At 40.5% G+C, this 17761-nt stretch overlaps 1 protein-coding gene across 1 annotated transcript in view; it reads left to right on the forward strand.

Annotated features, from left to right (window-relative positions):
* SPRYD7 (SPRY domain containing 7) overlaps positions 1-17761 on the forward strand; it is a 374970-nt gene that overhangs the window by 126180 nt on the left and 231029 nt on the right. The window contains exon 3 of the mRNA XM_044072029.1: positions 715-831. Within this exon, the coding sequence (XP_043927964.1) occupies positions 715-831 (117 nt within the window). The remainder of the gene's footprint in view (positions 1-714; positions 832-17761) is intronic.

A 17761-nucleotide genomic window follows, 5' to 3' on the forward strand; every position in this document is an offset into this window, starting at 1 on the left:
AAATGCGTGCTTCCACATTTCATGTACCCCTAGCTCAAATGCCTAAGTACTTAATAGGCACATGCACCAGAAGTCCTTCTGCTCTGGAACTGTAGCTCCCTACAATTCTCAAGGCTGTGCTCTATCTGCTGTAGCAGGACTCCGGCACAGAGATGGCCAATGAATGGACAAGTAAGCATGAATGGCTCACTGCCATCCTTCCTCATTTGATTCAACAAATATCCAGGCCCACAAGTTGTACCTATTTGAGGTGTCTTCCCTCAACACTGGGCATCTAGCTCAGATCTTCAGTCCCTCATCTAATATGGAAGGCACTGGGGAATGAAAGTATTGTGATTTTGTTTTGTATTGTGTCATGATTTGTTTTGTTTGTGGTTCATTCTGTGGTGGTCATCATCTTGGCCTATAGTTCATTGCTTTTACTCAAGTTTTTGGGAGGGGGAGTTATTTAAAGCCAAGTGTTTCATACTTCCACTGTAACGATTAGTAGTTTGAACTTCAGTCAGTTCTCCAGCAGCGATAAGTAGGGGCATGACATTGCTAGAAGTGAAATATGAGAACAAAGCTAGTTTACTCAAACAAGGAAAGGATATGATTTTATAAGTTAGTAATGTTTACCTCTGACATGGTTTTAAATCTTTTGCTGGCTGCAATATGTTCCTTGTTTGTAAAATTAAAACTTTTTTTTTTTTTTTTTTTTTTTTTTTAATACAGGAACCGATGTTGTTATTGTTAAGAGTGGCAGAAGAATTTGTGGTACTGGAGCCTGCTTGGCAAATGCTCCACTGCATCAGAACAAAAGTTATTTTGAATTTAAAGTGCAGTCTACAGGTTAGTTGCACAGTAAAGTAAATGATTATAAAGTGGTATATATTTTAAGAGCATGTATGATGATTTTTCTCCAGCAATATCAAGTGCATTTTCGACTTCATAGATAAAACATGACACACACCTGTGTATCCTTGACTACATCTGCATAATACTGAACCCCGGTGCCTATAAGTATTGAAAAAAATTGCAGTTTTTTAATAAGCTAGTTAATCCAGTTTAATGGTATGTATATGTGGTTTTTAATCCAGTTTATTTGGCAGAAAGCGTCTGACTTTGAGCCTGACAAAAATATGACCCACCAAGATGTGAAGTTCTAATACTGAGTGAAGTGAATTTTCTGTTTAGGGGTTGCAAATATGTTGCAGGGACTAAAGGGCTTTTAGGACAATTAAAAAAAAAAAAAAAAAACTTTGTGTACATTGCTGTTTAGTGCTGGCAAACCCTTATTTCTTTGCCACGACTGGTAGTGTTAAAGAAACCATTTCCCATTTTTTAGCGGTGGTGGTGCTGCGGTAGCATTGTCACCTCATAGTAAGACGTCCTATTTGATTCTCAGCTAAAGCGTCTTCTTTGTGGAGACCTGCGTGAATGGGCGTACCTTCGTTGAAGGTTGTGCGTCAGGGCTGGCAACTCGGTACGTAAAAATCTACTGCCAATCATTAGCGGACCGGAGTTCTGCTGTGGCAACCCCTAACCAGGAAAAGCCGAAAGATGCAAACTTTTGTGCATTAGCCTCTTTGTGGTCCTCTACTTGATGCTTTAGTCTGGTTGCCATAGAAGAAGGTAATGGTGCCATAGTAGGAAGATTAATGAACACTGTGTAGACTGCTAGCTCAAAGCAGAATTTAAGTAATTTTTTTCTGTTTTGGTAAACTAGATGTGTAGGTACTAATGGGACAGTGATGGAATTTGACTCTGGGATGCAAAAATTATTTTATTCATACTGTTGCTTGACATACTGGACTTGTTTACCTAGATGGTAAGATTCAGAGCTTATAAGGAGTTTTCAGAAACCAGTAAGTTAATAATTGCTAATGTGCTATATTGCAGAATAGAATATGCAACCCTGCAGGCAGTGTAAACAGTTGTTGTAATGTAGGATGATGACAGTCTGAATGGAGGGTGTCCTGTTTTCTTCCGATACATTGTAAATATAATTAAGTAAACCCTTCTTCAGACTGTGATCTATGGGAGTGCACCCTTAGGTGTGGGAGCAGGATGTATATCATCTCATTCCACCTTGGTAGGTGAGCTTCATTTCTTTCCTAAACCTGTTTGTGATAGTGCCCTAATTCAGAGTGATACTTCACGACTGTTGGGTTCATGGGTGTGTACTAGGCTAATGACCCTAGAGCCTTTACATGCCTAACCCATAGGATTATCCTGGCATCGTGCCACCCAATCTTGGTTCCCAGTGCCTCTGAGTAGAACCACTGGAGTGATCCCCAGTGTGAATTTTCTATTTCCCATCCACTCATCAAGATTTCTCTTGAAGAGGGCTTGACCTGTGTGGGAAGTCTATTCCATAGCATGGGCAGTCTCTGGGTTATGAACCTGTCCCTCCAGCATGTTTTGTTGATTGTGGTAATGAGGTAGAGTGTGGAGAGATTGGGATTTCTTTAGATGTAGCATTCCTAACAGAGCTGGGTCAAACACGGCTTTGTAAGTCAAGCAGAGATCGCCTCTAAGTAGACGATATGAGACAGAGAATAGTCTCGTCTGTCCATATAGGACAAGTGTTTAAGGCCTAGGATCCTCTTTGTGAGCTACTTTTGAAGCCTCTCCAGGTGTTGCAGATGTCTAGTGAGGTACATGCTAAATGGAGCATTGTAATGAGGGAAGATTAGAAGGGAGACTGTTACCTCTTTCTTCCTGGATGCAAAACCCTTAGTAATGAGATGTGCTACACAGAAGGACTTTCTGACCACAATACAATGTGGTGCTCAAAAGAGAGGTTGCTGTCAACCTGTGTTCCCAGATCTCTTATGACGCCTTCTGTGTTCAGTGGACTACCATCGATGTGGTAATTCATGGGAACCAGGTTTTTCCCAAAGGGAAAGGAATGACCAGGTCAAGGATGTTCCTACCTCTAGTGGGGTTAAGAACAAGCTGGTCCAGGGCATTGGAATTAATGAATTCAGGAAACATTGAGCAAGTGTATTGGTTCATGAGTAGTTTTCCCAGTTAATGGAGGGGTAGTTGAAGTCACCCAGTATGAGAGTGTTAGGTTGGACCCTAATATTCTCCAGGGTGCTTATGAATGTGGAGTGCGAGTCTTTAGTCATAGTTGGGGACCTATAGCAGGCTACGATCTGAATCGCTGTCTTATCCAGTGTTGGCTGCACCTGAAGTATCTCTAATGCGTTATGTTGGGTAACCAGTCTGGAGGTGTGCACATACTTTATGAATATGAAAACACCACTGCCTTTTGGAGCTTCGGTCCAAGTTCTGGGGCCGAAAGGTGTGGAATGAGTTGTAGCCTGGTAGTGCAGAAGTACTTGTACTTTTTTCCATATTGAGACAACTTGCTCATCTTTGCAAAGTCTTTTTCAGTGTCTGGTATCTATCTCTCTCTTTAGTAAAGGATCATTTACACAACCTTAGATTCCAACAAAATTGTCAAGTCTTTCTTGACTCTATCCCACAGGATTGTTTCTATAGGATGTCAGCTAGACACCTCAGTAGTTCAGAGCTTTTCCACAGGAAAAAAAAAATAGATCTTTATTTAGGTCTGTTTTTCCACTTACACTTTGTTCACTGTTAGAGAATACCTCAGGATTTTGGGTTTCCTAGCATCTGTGAATCTCATTATTCCCCTGGCAAGATTCCACACAAGGTGAATACAGTGGTATCTGAAATTTTTGGTCCCAGCATCAAAACCCTTTTATCTTTTCAAATTCTTATGCTGGGGGTTGTCAGAAGAGAAGTCTTTTGGTGGAGACAAATATCCTTAAAACCAGGTCTCCCCTTCTGAGTCCCTGCTCCAAAGCAGTCTGTCACTGAAGACACTTCAGACTTTTGCTTGGGGAGCAGTTTCAGGAGGGATAAAAGTGCAGAGGTGTGGGACATCAGACAGGTGCAAGTGCATAAATGTCTAGGAGATGTTTGCCTTCATCAAGGCATTCAACTCTGAACTATCTTTGGTCCCGGGACCTATTCATAGTTATTTCCGACAGTAACACAGTCGTGGTACATCAACAAGCAAGGGGGAACCACATCATACTCCCTTGCAGACTAGCCATGTTAGCTAGGGATATAGCTTCACAGCACAGTTTCACTCTACAGGCATCCTATATTTTGTCAGAACAAAACTGTTTTAGACAGGCTGAGCAGGACCAGGGCTGACCCTCATGAAAGGAAACTAAATCAGGGAGATTTCCAACATTTGAGCCATCTGTGGGGAGTTCCTCAAGTAAATTTTGCCCCCTCCTTGAACAATCAACTGGCAAGATTCTGTTCCAGGACTCTATGCAAGAAGGCCTGGAAGACAGATGCCTTTTCTTTTTCTTTGGACGGGAATGTTCCTGTAGGAGTTCCACCCTTTCCACTAATATCCAAGTGGTGACTTCCTTCTGGCCTAGTAGGCATTTGCCAGGAGCAATTACCATAAGCTTCCTCACAGACTGGATCTACCGTCACACAAACAGGGGTGTTTGATGCAGTCTGACATCAATCATTTTCACTTGACTGTCTGCATGATGAGGTGTTTATTCCTTTCAGGCACCTGTTTGCTGATGAGATGCAGCTGGTAGTAATAGAGGCAAGAAAGCCTGCTACTTGAAAGTCCTATATTGATTAGCAAATGGAAAAAGTTTTCTAGCTGGTCCCAGCAACATACCCAGCACCCATTCAGGGCTACTTGTTCTCTGCTTCAACAATATTTGTTTGAGTTGTATCCTATGGTCTTTCTTATTCATCTGTCTGGGTTCGCTTGTCAGCCTTTCAGCATGCCTGCCCATGGATCCTCCTCTTTGAAGGCAGTCTCATGTACAAATGGTCTTGAAAGGAGTTTTGCTTAAGGGATTTCCAAGTAAACTGGTGGCCTGTCCTTGGAATCTTAAATTTGTGTTGGAGAAGCCAGCACTTGCTCCATTTCAACTAGCTAATCTGGCTGACTTGAAGTTGTGAACATATATAAAACAAGTTTTACTGATTGTTCTCACCTGTGCAAGAATGATATCGGAGTTGCAGACTCTTATGGCGAGTCAACTTTACCTCATTTTCCATAGAGACAGGGTTTCTTTGAGAACTGATCCTTTTATACCTGAAGTGGTATCCAAGTTCACTTTAAGCCAAATATCCATTTTCCTGGTTTTTTTACTAATTCTAAAACTGAGGGGGAAAGGAAACGCCATGTCTTGGATGTCCACAGACAACTTTGGTACTATCTTGACAGGACTACATCTCTCAGATCTTTGGATCAAGTGTTCGATTCTTTTGAAGGTAAGATGGAACAACCTGTGTCAAAACAGAATATTTCCAAATTGTTGTCAAAGGCATTACCTTTTATTATACTCGTTAAAAAATGTTCCAGGCAAGGTGAAGGTCCACTCTACCAGGGCCGTAGCTTCATCTATGGCTTTTTGGTAAGGGTTGGATTCTAGAAATATTCCTGAAGCTTCTACTTTGCCCTTTCTACATACTTTTTGCAAAGTATTATAAGCTTGATTACTACTCTAGGCCCAGACCAGCTTTGCTAGGACTGTAGTCCACAGGTTCCTGGACTCTTCTCATTCCATTTCCTAAGGCTGCCTTTGCTACGCATGTGGCTAGCCAAGGCTGCCTTGGCTACTACAGCAGTGATCAATATAATGAATGTAGTACAGTTGTGTGAGATGAACTTGCATAATAGCAGTTATTCAAATGATCACTGCTGCAGTATTTGTGCCCTCCCTCCACTTTTATTTTTTGGTGTGTTTTTCATGCCAGGGTGTACATTTATTTATTTTTGTTGTTCCTATCGTAATCCTATCAGGACTGTGCCTCCTCTCTCTCCTGGCAGAAAAGCTATGAAGGACCTTTGTGCCCAAACTTACCTTTTAGTCATTTCAGCTGGAGCGGTTTGACACTTTTTTTGGGTGTGTGGAATGTGCACTGAAGCTTTGGAAGCTGGCCTGCTATTCCATCCTTGGCAGGATATAACCCATATAGCTAAGGCTACTGTAGCAGTTGTCACTTGAACATCTCCTGTTATGTTAAATTCATCTTCCATGGCTGTACTTTGCTCCAGTACCCATGACATTAATTTAGTCCTTGGTTGTTGGGCCACAGGGTAATTTCTCTCCTTTTGAGCCAGAATCTTCTCACTTTTGAAATTTGTTGTGTAGCAGTTGATTGTTTGTTTGCTTTTATCACTTTATGTTTGGGAAGAATGGGAAGAATGTGACCACTTCATTCATTGCCTGTTTGTGCAAAGTCTACCTTCAGTCCTCAGTGCTTATTTGGTAAAAGCTTAAATATATAACTGTTAACTGTTAAGATACATTATATGGTACCACCTTTTTAATATAAGAATTTGGTAAGTAAGCACAGTAAAATATGATGGAATACAAGATGAGATTAGTTTCTAAGGTTTGATATCCATATCCACAGCACATTTTGGAAACTGTTTAAGACATTTGGAACTCTGGTGTCACTCGAACTTGCCAAAGAGGGAAGAACTGTTCCAGCTACAGCTAAGCTTCTTCGGAAATTATTTTGTATCACATCCTCCTAACTGATAAGTTTATAGCTATCTGTTAATCTTAAACATTTGTTTCACAAAACTACAAGAATCTGATACTGTCCTTTTCATTCTCCCTTACTGTTGGGTCTTCGGATCCGACTTCCAATCCAACTCTGCTCCTCCCTTTCCCATAATGCATTATACATTCCCTAATTCCTCCGATCTCATTTGCAGCCGTATAGCACAGACATAGTCCGTGAGTCTCGAGAGTGGGTTTTTGAGTTTGAGAGTAAAACTTCATTAAATTTCTCTTTATTTTCAGCTAAAATCGCTTTATATTCGTCTTTCTCTCCTTTGCCCTTGCCTCTCTTCCAGGCTGGTAGCAGATTGTTAGTGTCAGAGTACTGTCCCTCCCCCCTCCTTTTGCTTGGTTGGCACTCCTTTCTTTCCATTTACAAAAATAAATGTAATTTTTTTTCTATCAACTTTTATAATAGGCTGTCTGTAGCTGGGTGTTTTTGCTTTTCTATGTGTATGGGTGACTGACTTCTTTTCTGATGTCAGACAAGTCCACAGGTTTCAAGAGGTACATCTCTTGTGGGCACAAAATATCAAATTCTGATACCCCCAAGAGGTGTGCCTGCTGTCTTGGGCCAAGGCATTCGAATGCAGACTGCTGTATTTGTGCAGCCTTCAATCTTTGTGCCATCTTGGGTAAGAGAAACAAATTTAATATTGCGAGGTATGTTTCCTTCTTCTGGGGCTCAAACCCCCTCAAAGTCTTCTACCTTGAAGCGACCCCATTCTGTCTCCCTTGGGGCTTCGCTTTCGCTGCCAAAAAAAAAAGAAATTATCTGATCCGATCACAAGCCTGGCTCCCTTGGATACAACACCTTGTTTGGATCCAGCAACCTTTATGTCTAAAGCTGTGCCTCTGATCTGATGGTCTTAGGATCTGAAACTCTAGGATCCAATTACTCTCTTGGATTTGAGTGCCGTTGCATGAGTCTGACAGACTCCTTTCAGTCAGACCTTCCTCGAATCCTAGATCTTGGTGCCGTACCCCTGTTCAGAGCACTACAGCCTCTCCGGCTCTAATTTCTTGCTCCGGAAGACCACAGTCTACCTCCTGGCTGTACTGTAGGTGCATTTGAACAATGAATAAATATAATAAATGCCTAATATTGCCTTAAAATTCTAATTCTCATTCTAATTCTCTAATCTATCTATATTGTATTATATATATATATATAAAATTTTTTTTTTTACAAATAAACATATATTCACTACGGCACTAGCATTTCTCACTGGGAAAACCATTCCAGCAGTCCAACTACGTTAAATGTCAACATCAGCAGTCCTACAATACTATAATCCACAAAAATAACCCAACAAATTTGCAATAAAGTAAAGAATTCATATTACTGACTTAATAAAACAATTCTGAATAAGCTACAAGAGGGTCTCACCCAAACAAATAACTGGTGCTGGAAATAGGGCCTCAAGCTAAATGCCAAAAAATGCATCATCATCCCCTTTGAGGAGAGTGATGTCGCCACAAATTATCACATTAATGACAACGTTATAAGCACGCAATAAGTCGTATGGTACTTGGGCACCCAGGTTGATAGAAACCTGACTTTTGACCACCACGTTGTCTCCGCTGTAAGGAAAGCTTTTTACATGGCCCATGTCATTAGTAAGGGTATCTCATCCAGGGACAAGGAGGTCATAACATCCATGTATTCTTCCTTTACAAGAGCCATTATTGAGTGCAATGCCCCTTCTGGCATGTGCTTCAGCAAAACACCCTGCCAAAACAAAGACTACAACCATTTCTGACAAAAAAGTTCAAAGGACTAAGTTCACGTAGTTATCCAAACAGACTAAAAAGCTTCTTGCTTTCCTCTGTCTCTCACTGGCCCCTATAAATTTCATCATTGGCTTGCTTTCCAGGCTAAGAAAGATCCTGCATTAAGAGACTTCCTCTACCTCAGAAATATTGGTTATACTTAAAACGCTCACTACAAAGACCACAGCCTTCACTGCAACATAAACAAGCCACTTTTTATGGACAGGTTCTTGGCGCAAAAACCTTAAACTTCTGTAAAAAGCTCCTCTCATTATCAAACAATGTAGTTCAGCAACACGATGGCTGGATGGATAGCCATTAATGTAATCCTTGGGTAAGTAGCATAGCCTTCATCAAACCAGATGGAAAATCCACATACTAACCTTTCCCAGCTGGATAGCTAAGATCTAATATTGGTTACTCAAGTAGTTGCCCAAAAAGAGGGGCATGTTTACCTAAGAATTCAATTTGCAAAATTATATTCAGTATACATATTAAATCTCTTTCTCTTACACACACACGCACACACACACACACACACACACACACACACACACACACACACACGCACACACACACACAAAAGCCCCTACTTGTAAAATAGGCAACCTCAGTAATCACATGACACGCACTCACTGAAATTGTCTGGAAGTCAAAATATCTGAAAAAAAAATCATAATAGAGATGGATTCATCCATGTAATTTCCCACAATCAAAAGCACTGTCAATAAATCAACAAACAACTGCTCGGCAAAACGTAAATCAATAAGAAAACCATAAACTATAATGCTACATACTGGTGTAAACATATAACTTGTGTCAATCCCCAGGTTAATCCATACCCAAAGATTGTTTCAGAGCTTCAGCTATGTACAAACAGCTTTCTCCTAAAAACTTGATATTTGCCTTGATGTAATTATAACTGTAAAAAAAATGTTTTTAAGTTTATTCTGTACCTCAGTGATTCTCACTGTTACGAGAAGTAATCTCTGCCATTTTGTATGAGTACTACATCCATAATTTGCTGTCTCTCTCTTTCATGTATTGTATTATATTGTTTTGTGTTATTTTTGGAGCTTTTCTCCCCGGGCCTCCGCTGAAAATGGACCTGTGTCCAGTCAGACTTTCCCGGTAAACAAATGTAAAATAAAATAAATAAAAATAAACTTCCCTCCAATCTAAAGCCATTTGACATTCAGACATTTTAATTTGTGCAGAAGTTACTCACAGTTTACTGAGCTGTAATGCTGACCTTCACTTTTGAAAAAAAAACAAATTCCCAGACTTTGTCAATAGCTCAAAGTGTAGAGAGGATTATTCATTTATTATATATTTATTTATTTTTGGAAAACATCTTTAAAACTGTTAAATTTATTACGCACCCAGAAACACAAAAAGTTATTGTGATTATGTAAACCACAGACTCCTGCAAGAAATCAAACTCACATTAGCACTCTATGCTTATGTCCGAGCAGATGAATCATACCTGTCAATTCCAAAAGCAGTAAAGTAGCTTAATAAGAAGGTTATTTGCAACGTTACATGGCAGTTTATATTGGAAATAAACACAGATATTAAAAAGGCTCTGTTTTTCACAATTATGCTGAAAAGTCTTCCAAGGTAAATAACTTTTGATTTAGTATAGAACCATACCTCTCAACCTTAGAGCAAGAAATCTGGACAAAGCGAAAAATAACAGTGGGACACAGGCCCAAAAATAGTTATGTATTACAGACACCATTGAAACAACTGTAGCTACAAACATTATACATCACTTACAATCTTTCCAACCCATTATTGTCGGTTAAGCGTTATATGGCTCATTCAGTCCTGCCTTCTTTTGCATCAAAGAAAACCATGCTTTGAAATGACAAATGCATTAAAAATAAAACACATTGCATCAACATCCTGCAACTTCCTACCTGCAAGCCACAGAGCTTTCACTGAAACTAGGGCTGTTTGTTTCCCCAGAATGACAGCTATCCCTAATTAAGTCTAATGGTATACAATCTACCAGTATCTGGACTACCTGAAATAAATTAAATTATGGCCTGTAAATTGAAAGTACACTTTGTTTAATTAAACTATATTTCTAAGCCCACTTACTATATTTTTTTCAGTAACATCCCAATATCCATTTCCAGGTCACTTTACAAGACATTGGCAGTGGTAGACTTGGCATCCTTCAGAACTCCATAGGCCCACGCTAATACATTGTCCATTAAATATCCATCCACTGTAAATGGCAAGAAGCTATGTCTTAAAAAATCTACTTCTGGCATGCGTACCCAAGTATTAGGTTTTGAAACAAAGAAACATATTCTCCACAGTCTGTAAATCTCTGTCTTTAATAATCATCTACTGTTGCAGCACTCCCAACACATAAGCACACACATACACACTAAAATCCCCAACATTTAAAAAATGACATCGTGCCCACTTGATTTGCCAGTATTGATGATCCGCCAAGGCTATGCTTACTGTTGTCCAATCTACCATTGCTTAGAACCCACCAATGAAAAACAGTACTAGGTGCTTTTTTGTTTGTCTGAAAAAACAATACAATTTTATATGCTACAGTCCCACATAGTCAGTCCACTACTGACCCATTAACCCTAGGCTGCTGTCTCATTCTTACTCCGTGGAACTGCATTACCTAGGATGACTACTTTTATTTCCTAAGCAAAAGAGACATATTGGAAGATGAGGCAAAAATACAGACATTATTTGAAAATCCATACAGTTAAGTGGCATGAGTTCATGTTCAATACAACACTCTCCCTGTCAGGAAAGCCGCAATTTAATGAAAGCATACTCTTAATGTATGATATATTTGTGAGCTAACTTGTTTGTGTTCAAGTAGGTAGACTGATCATTGTTGGCCTCTTTGTGCATGTGTCTCTCTCTCTCTGTCATGCACACATATACACACACATACACACACACTCTTCTTCTACTTTCACACACAGAATTCTGCTTTCATGCATGCACTCACTCCCTCCATACTTGCCTATTAACACGGGTAATTGCTGTCCCTTTCAAAGGCAACAGCGGCAAATCCATACATGAGTTCCTCTTCAACAAGAACACACACACTGATTGGCGCAAAATAATGGCGTAAACACACTGACCCTTTTTAGGCTCAAAAACAAAACTAGAAGGGTGCTTTGGTGCATGCGCACACCGACATTAGCGTTACAGGTCACGGGAGCGAAAAACGCAAAACAAAAAAAGTGTTTTGGGGCATGCATACATCGATGTTGCAGTTAGAGGTTGAGGGCCGCATGGAAGAGCTCTGAGGGCCGCATGCGGCCCGCGGGCCACAGGTTGGACATGTCTAGTTAAACAATATTCATTCAACTGATGTCAAGGTAGATAACGTGTATAATAGCGCCCTGGTAATAACATATGATAGGGAAGCCAGGCTAGCCAGAAATATTATCGAGGAAGAATGGGGCAGGTTTGCTAGCACCTCTGACTTGCAGTATATATTTGGCAAGCCTTTTAAATGTGTTTATAGAAGGGGGGCATACTATTAAGAATATTTTGGAAAAAGGGACAAGTAAGGCTAGCAACTGCTATTCTGGTAAAAGGGGTACATACGAATGTGGCAGTTGTGCACAATGTTCCTATGTTAAAACTGGGGATACATACTAAAAAGTTAGAACCAGATTTATTAAAACTCTGGGTTTTGCCAATTGTAATATCAATGGTCTTATTTAGCTGTGGGTTTTGCCAACTGTAATATCAATGGTCTTATTTAGCTTTGTGTAGAAAATGAGGTATTTTTATATAGGCAAAAACTAAAATCCAGAATGTATGAATGCCGATGTGATATAAGGAAGATGAATTTAAATAATGCTTTGTACAAGCACACATTAAAACTCTGTTCCTATACAATTTATTTTTTTTGATTGAAACACTGCCCATTGACCCCAGGGGTGGACCTTGGGAGACGCGTTTAGAATCTAGAGAACTATACTGGCAGTTAGTGCTGGAAGCAAATAAATACCATGGTTTAAATGACATGGTTTCAGTGAAGCCTGTCCTAAAATGGAGGGCAGCAAAACTTTGAAAATTTAAGTTTAATTCAGATGTATATTTTTTTATCCAGTTGGTGCTGTTAAGTTCCTATACACAGCCGGCTCTGAAGATTTTCAAGTTCACAAATATGTTTTTATTTACATTAGTTTTAAGTGATTTTAAATGTTACTACATCGTTTATATTGATTTTAAGAGTTTTAAACAGGGCCTATATGTACAGTTTTTATGCACCTAATTTTGTATTGTGTCTTTAAATGTGGAAAATTTTGTTAATTGATCAATTAAGGGCTGTATATAAATGATGGTTAGAAGTTGGTATGCTCATCTGATGAAGTTGTACTGACGAAAACACGGTGATACAGTTAAGGCATTCGTTTTGTTCGTGTGCTCAATAAAGTTGGTGTCGCTATCTGGTGAACCTTCTAGTGCCTTATTCTTTGGTTATTCGTTTGTATTTATGCACTATTTCCACTTTAAAACCACACAAGTACAGCAACTGCAGGTTACAATTCTTTATTTAAAAGGTTAAGCACTTCCCACCAGTAGGGACTTCTCAGAACAATGAAAAATGACCCACCCAGTCTTTATATAACAAATCAAGTCCTTAATTAATAAATTAAACATCAATTAACAGTTAAAGTAACATACATAATTTAAAAAACATATATTTAATGCATACAAACAACACTGAAAAGCTTTAACCGAAAATATTATTCAATTTTAAAACACAGGTGATTGCAGTAGTTTCATTAATACCTGGATACTCTTGCGTTTAAACGCAACTGCCATTAAGCTCTCCTATATCTAAGTGAATATTAATAAATTAAATCTCAATTAACAGTTAAAGTAACATACATAATTTAAAATGCATATATTTAATGCATACAAACAACACTGAACAGCTTTAACTGAAAATATTATTCAATTTTAAAACACAGGTGATTGCAGTAGTTTCATTAATACCTGGATACTCTTGCGTTTAAACGCAACTGCCATTAAGCTCTCCTATATTTAAGTGAATATCTATAATTCTATCCTGAGAATCTTTAACAACCTGTTGAATAACCAAACATTTTTAATTTTTGGTCCTTATGTGTATTGATGTGTCTGCTTAGCATTAGTTAACCTGCCATGTCTGATATCCAACAAATGTTCGGCTGTTCTATTTTTAAACTGTCTACACGATGTTCTTCGTCTTCCCTTGCTGCAGTCCTGACAATTGGGTATAGTCCGGGGAAGCTGCGCCGCCGGCTCCTCGACCGCCTCATCTACAGCTTGCAAGGAAGCAAAACAGTGACAGTGAGGGGTGTGGTGAGGCAGGGCAGACGCTTCTGTCCTTTTTAGGGAAGGCTCAGGGCTCGAGGTTTTGAGGCCAGAGTCTCTAAGTCTCAGGCAGAGAGCTTTACTGTTAGCAGGATGTGCCCCTCCCTCAGGGAGGTAGGTGGCTGAGGGGGCTTCTCAGGTAACTGTTCTTCCCCTCCCAAAAGAGTTTCTCCTCTGCTGCCAAAGCTTCTTTTAGAGCATATGCTTAAAATTGATTAGAGGTTCTATTAGAGGTTGCCCCAAGAGGCCTAGGGTGGAGGGTGAGACAGAGGTTGATAGTTTTGAACAGTGTTCTTCAGGAGCCCTGTGTCTCTGTGCCAGAGTCTCCTACTTATTCTGGATTCTGATGTGGATGATTCCACTTCTTCAGCGAGCCTCCTGAGGATTTTTTCATTTTTTCAGAGACTCTTCACTTCCCATGGGAGCACTTTAAAATGGAAGGCCAAAGATTACTCTACTCTGACTCAAGGAGGAATTTTTGTTTTTGGCCCCAGCATAGGCCCTTAGCTATTCCTCCTGTGTTGAATGTGGAATTGTCAATTCCATATGCTGAAATATCTACTATCTCCTTCACAATTATGAAGGTATTTGAGTGTATTTGGCGGAAGGTATTGGTGGTAAAGTTGGAACAAGTGGTAACAAGTTCTGTAATGTGGGTGGTATGCTTTTCAGGAATGTGGTTTCTGTGGCTACTAGTTCTGTTCTCTTGTTGAGCTGGTAGTTCTGTTCTTCGCAGACATTCATGCTGCATGAATAGAATTTAGCTTTGCATGTTCTTTACAGTCTGATGTGTTGCTGTTTGGACCGCCTGTGTTGTTTGAAAGAAAATGGATGGAGTTAAAAGCTAAGTCTGATGTGCTAAGTCTATGCAGACTGTTAAAGCAGCCAAAAAGGGTTTAGTAGAAATTTAGTAGGCCTTGTGACATCCTGGGTATGGTTCCCAGGTGGGGGCAGGTCTAGGGTGGGTGGTCTAGATAGGTAGGTGACAGGCTCTTCTAGTTCAGACCCCTAGATCAGACAGTAGTCCTGCTCAGCAGGGGTCACCAAACGGGTGAGGGAACCGTCACCCAGTTCAGCTGCCATGACTTTCCTTTGGCAGCTCCTTTCGCCTCTTTCAAGAAAATTTGTGAAGAAAATTGGAGAAGCCAGTGGGGTGGGATGGGTGCACTCATCATGAGATTATGTATAGATTCATATTTCTTTCAAATGCCCTTTCACAGATGGTCCTCCAGATGTTCCTCCAGTACAAAGAAATCCACAAAGAAAAGAGTCTCACCATTGGGGCTCAGTCCCCAGTCATAAAGAGAAAGGGGCTTCGATGATTATTCTCTGTTCCTCGCAAGTATAGTTGGGAAAGGGAGACTAATTTGGATTTCCTCTATCCTCAACACTCATTTGCAGCTCCAAGAACTGGACACTTGACGTTAAAGCAACTGTTACCTCTGCATAGCAAGGATCACTGGATAACAAGGATCACTGGATGGTAACTTTGATCTGTGCTGCTAAGATACCTTCATTGGAGCATCTGCTCTCAACTGAAGATTTCTGGCGGCTCTTCCATGGAGATTTTATTTATTGGTTATCGCTCGCCCTATCTGCTCAGAAGGTCTACGCTGCAGTGATAGCTTATTACTGCTCTTCAAGGCATTCAACTTATCCTCTTAACTGGCTCTGCCCCTGCATTTGCTCAAGAAAAGGAGAACCTTCTACAGCATCTGAATACATCACAGCAGTGCTAGCAATATGTCAACTCAGTGAACGGAAGAAGTCCAGTGTAGTACCCTCTCAACCTCCTCTAGTTCTGTCTGTGAGCGTGAGACTGACTACAGCAGCCCCCTCAGACCTTTCGACAAACAAACAACAAACAACTTTTACTTCCCACAACAACATAGCCTATCTCATCGGTCAAGGACTGCAAGGACTGCAAGGACTCGCTATATCTCATCCAGTGGCATGGTGTCTTAGATCCCTTCCTTCAACTAATGCTTAACTGCATGAGGAAGCTGCATGCTGCCATCATGGAATGGACACACACAGCACTGCTATTTGGACACTCAAAAAATTCAAATACCTTGCCTTCAAAACTAATTCTTGCAGAATAGTACCGGAATGTCAGGAGTTGGACTTGTGGTCTGCTCGGCCGCCATCAGATTCTTCAACGCATAACGACCCGGACACTGCTTGGGAGCTGGGGAGCTCATCTTATGGGATACAAGACAAGTGGCTCAAGTGTGCAGTGCCAGACTACAGCATCTACATATCAACATGAACCAGATGTTAGCAGTCCAGTTCTAAGGAGTTACTTCTATCATGCATTGTTCTTTCTTCTGAGGTGCTGACACAACTGTCACACATGACATCAAACTGGTAACATCAACAAGGAAGGGGAACACTATCTTATCCTATGCAGGCAAGCATTGATTGAGATCAACTGCTAAGCCTGCAACTGACTCTTTTCAGGTGTTTTCAGCCAGAGCACAGAACTCCCTAGGTAGAATATTAAGCAGACGACTATGGATCCCACCCAAGGAGTGGAAAACTGGATCTTCATGTATTTCAGAAATTGACAGTGTCATGGGGGAACTCCAGACATAGACTCGCCGCTTTCTCCACACAAAACACCAGCTGCCCAAGTATTGCAAAGGGGTTTTCATCACAACTTTGGAAAGTGGATGCTCTGTCTTTCAGTTGGAAAAACCTGGGTATCATACTTCTTATGCCTTTCCTGGTTTGGTTGTGTGTGGCTTTTAAACTAACCATTTCATATGCTCTAATGTTGATCTCAAAATCTCAAAATAAAGGGGGGAAAGATTAATTTTTAGATGGATGTACACAGGCATTGCGCTATTATTTGAGCAGGACAAAAGATTTTAGGCAGTCTCAGCAGTTACGGGGCAAGCTCAAACAAAAAACAAATTAGGTGATTGGCTTTTGGCTTGCATTTTGTATTTTGTTATTCATGGCAAAGGTTCCAGCTGGGATAGGCCCTCATTCTCTTATCTTACTGCCACTCAGCATTTCTTCTAAGGGTTAAGGGGTGGTAAATTGGCGGGATTCTGGGTGCAGCAGTTTAGACTTTCTCAGGCATTATCACCCGCCTATATACTACCTAAAGACTAGAGATTTGACACCACTTTGCTTTTTTTACAGAGCATCTTCTTAGCTCCCTCTTTTATAATTTGTAATCCTCTTTACCCTCTGCTTTGGGCTTTTTCCCTACATAAAAAAAAAATAGGACAAAACTGGCACTTAGCTAGATATACTACATTTTAGCTAAGTATACTACATTTTGGCTACAACAATTGAAATGCCCATCAATGAATATAGATGTATTAACTCATACTTTTCTCCATTTTTTTGTTTTCCCCACTCTAGTCGTTATCCCCTGTGCTGTCTTACTTAATGTAATGTATGTGTCTTACCTGCTGTTGGCACTTCAGGAATAGCTTCTTGCCCTGTTTTCTGCACCCTTCTACACCTTATCTCTGTACAATAGGCATTCTGAACTTTATCATACTCTTCTTCCTCTCTATCTCCCCTTCTAAGTTTTCCCCAGCTTCTCATGTCTCATTGATTTCCCCATCTTCACTGTCCTAAGGCATCTCACATCACTGCCTACTCTTCTCACATCCTAATCTCCATTTCTTCCCAAGTCTTCTATTCCCTCAGCCAAACCTCTTACCTTCAGACTCACCTGCAGTCTCCTTACTGCACTGATTGTCTCTCCTGGCAAACTACTCCTTGCTCTCTTCCCGCTCCGTTCGCCCTGCAGGCTCACTCCGCTCGCTCTACCCTGCCCCAACTCCCACCCACCCCCAACACTCCTAACTTTACTCCTCCTACACCACACCTCCACTAAACTTCATCCATTCACATTAATCAATCAATTACCTAAATCCCACCTCCTATTAACCTCTCTAAAGAACTCTACCACATTCAACCCTATACCTACCAATTAGCCTCACCTCCAACTTTCTCCTCCCGCTAATCATTCCCACTATGTCCACTTTCCACACCTCTTACCTATTCAACATACCTCTCTTGCT

This window comes from Protopterus annectens, chromosome 5.part0, assembly GCF_019279795.1.
Source record: "Protopterus annectens isolate FY-2018-M chromosome 5.part0, PAN1.0, whole genome shotgun sequence".
NCBI classification, from domain to species: domain Eukaryota; kingdom Metazoa; phylum Chordata; order Ceratodontiformes; family Protopteridae; genus Protopterus; species Protopterus annectens.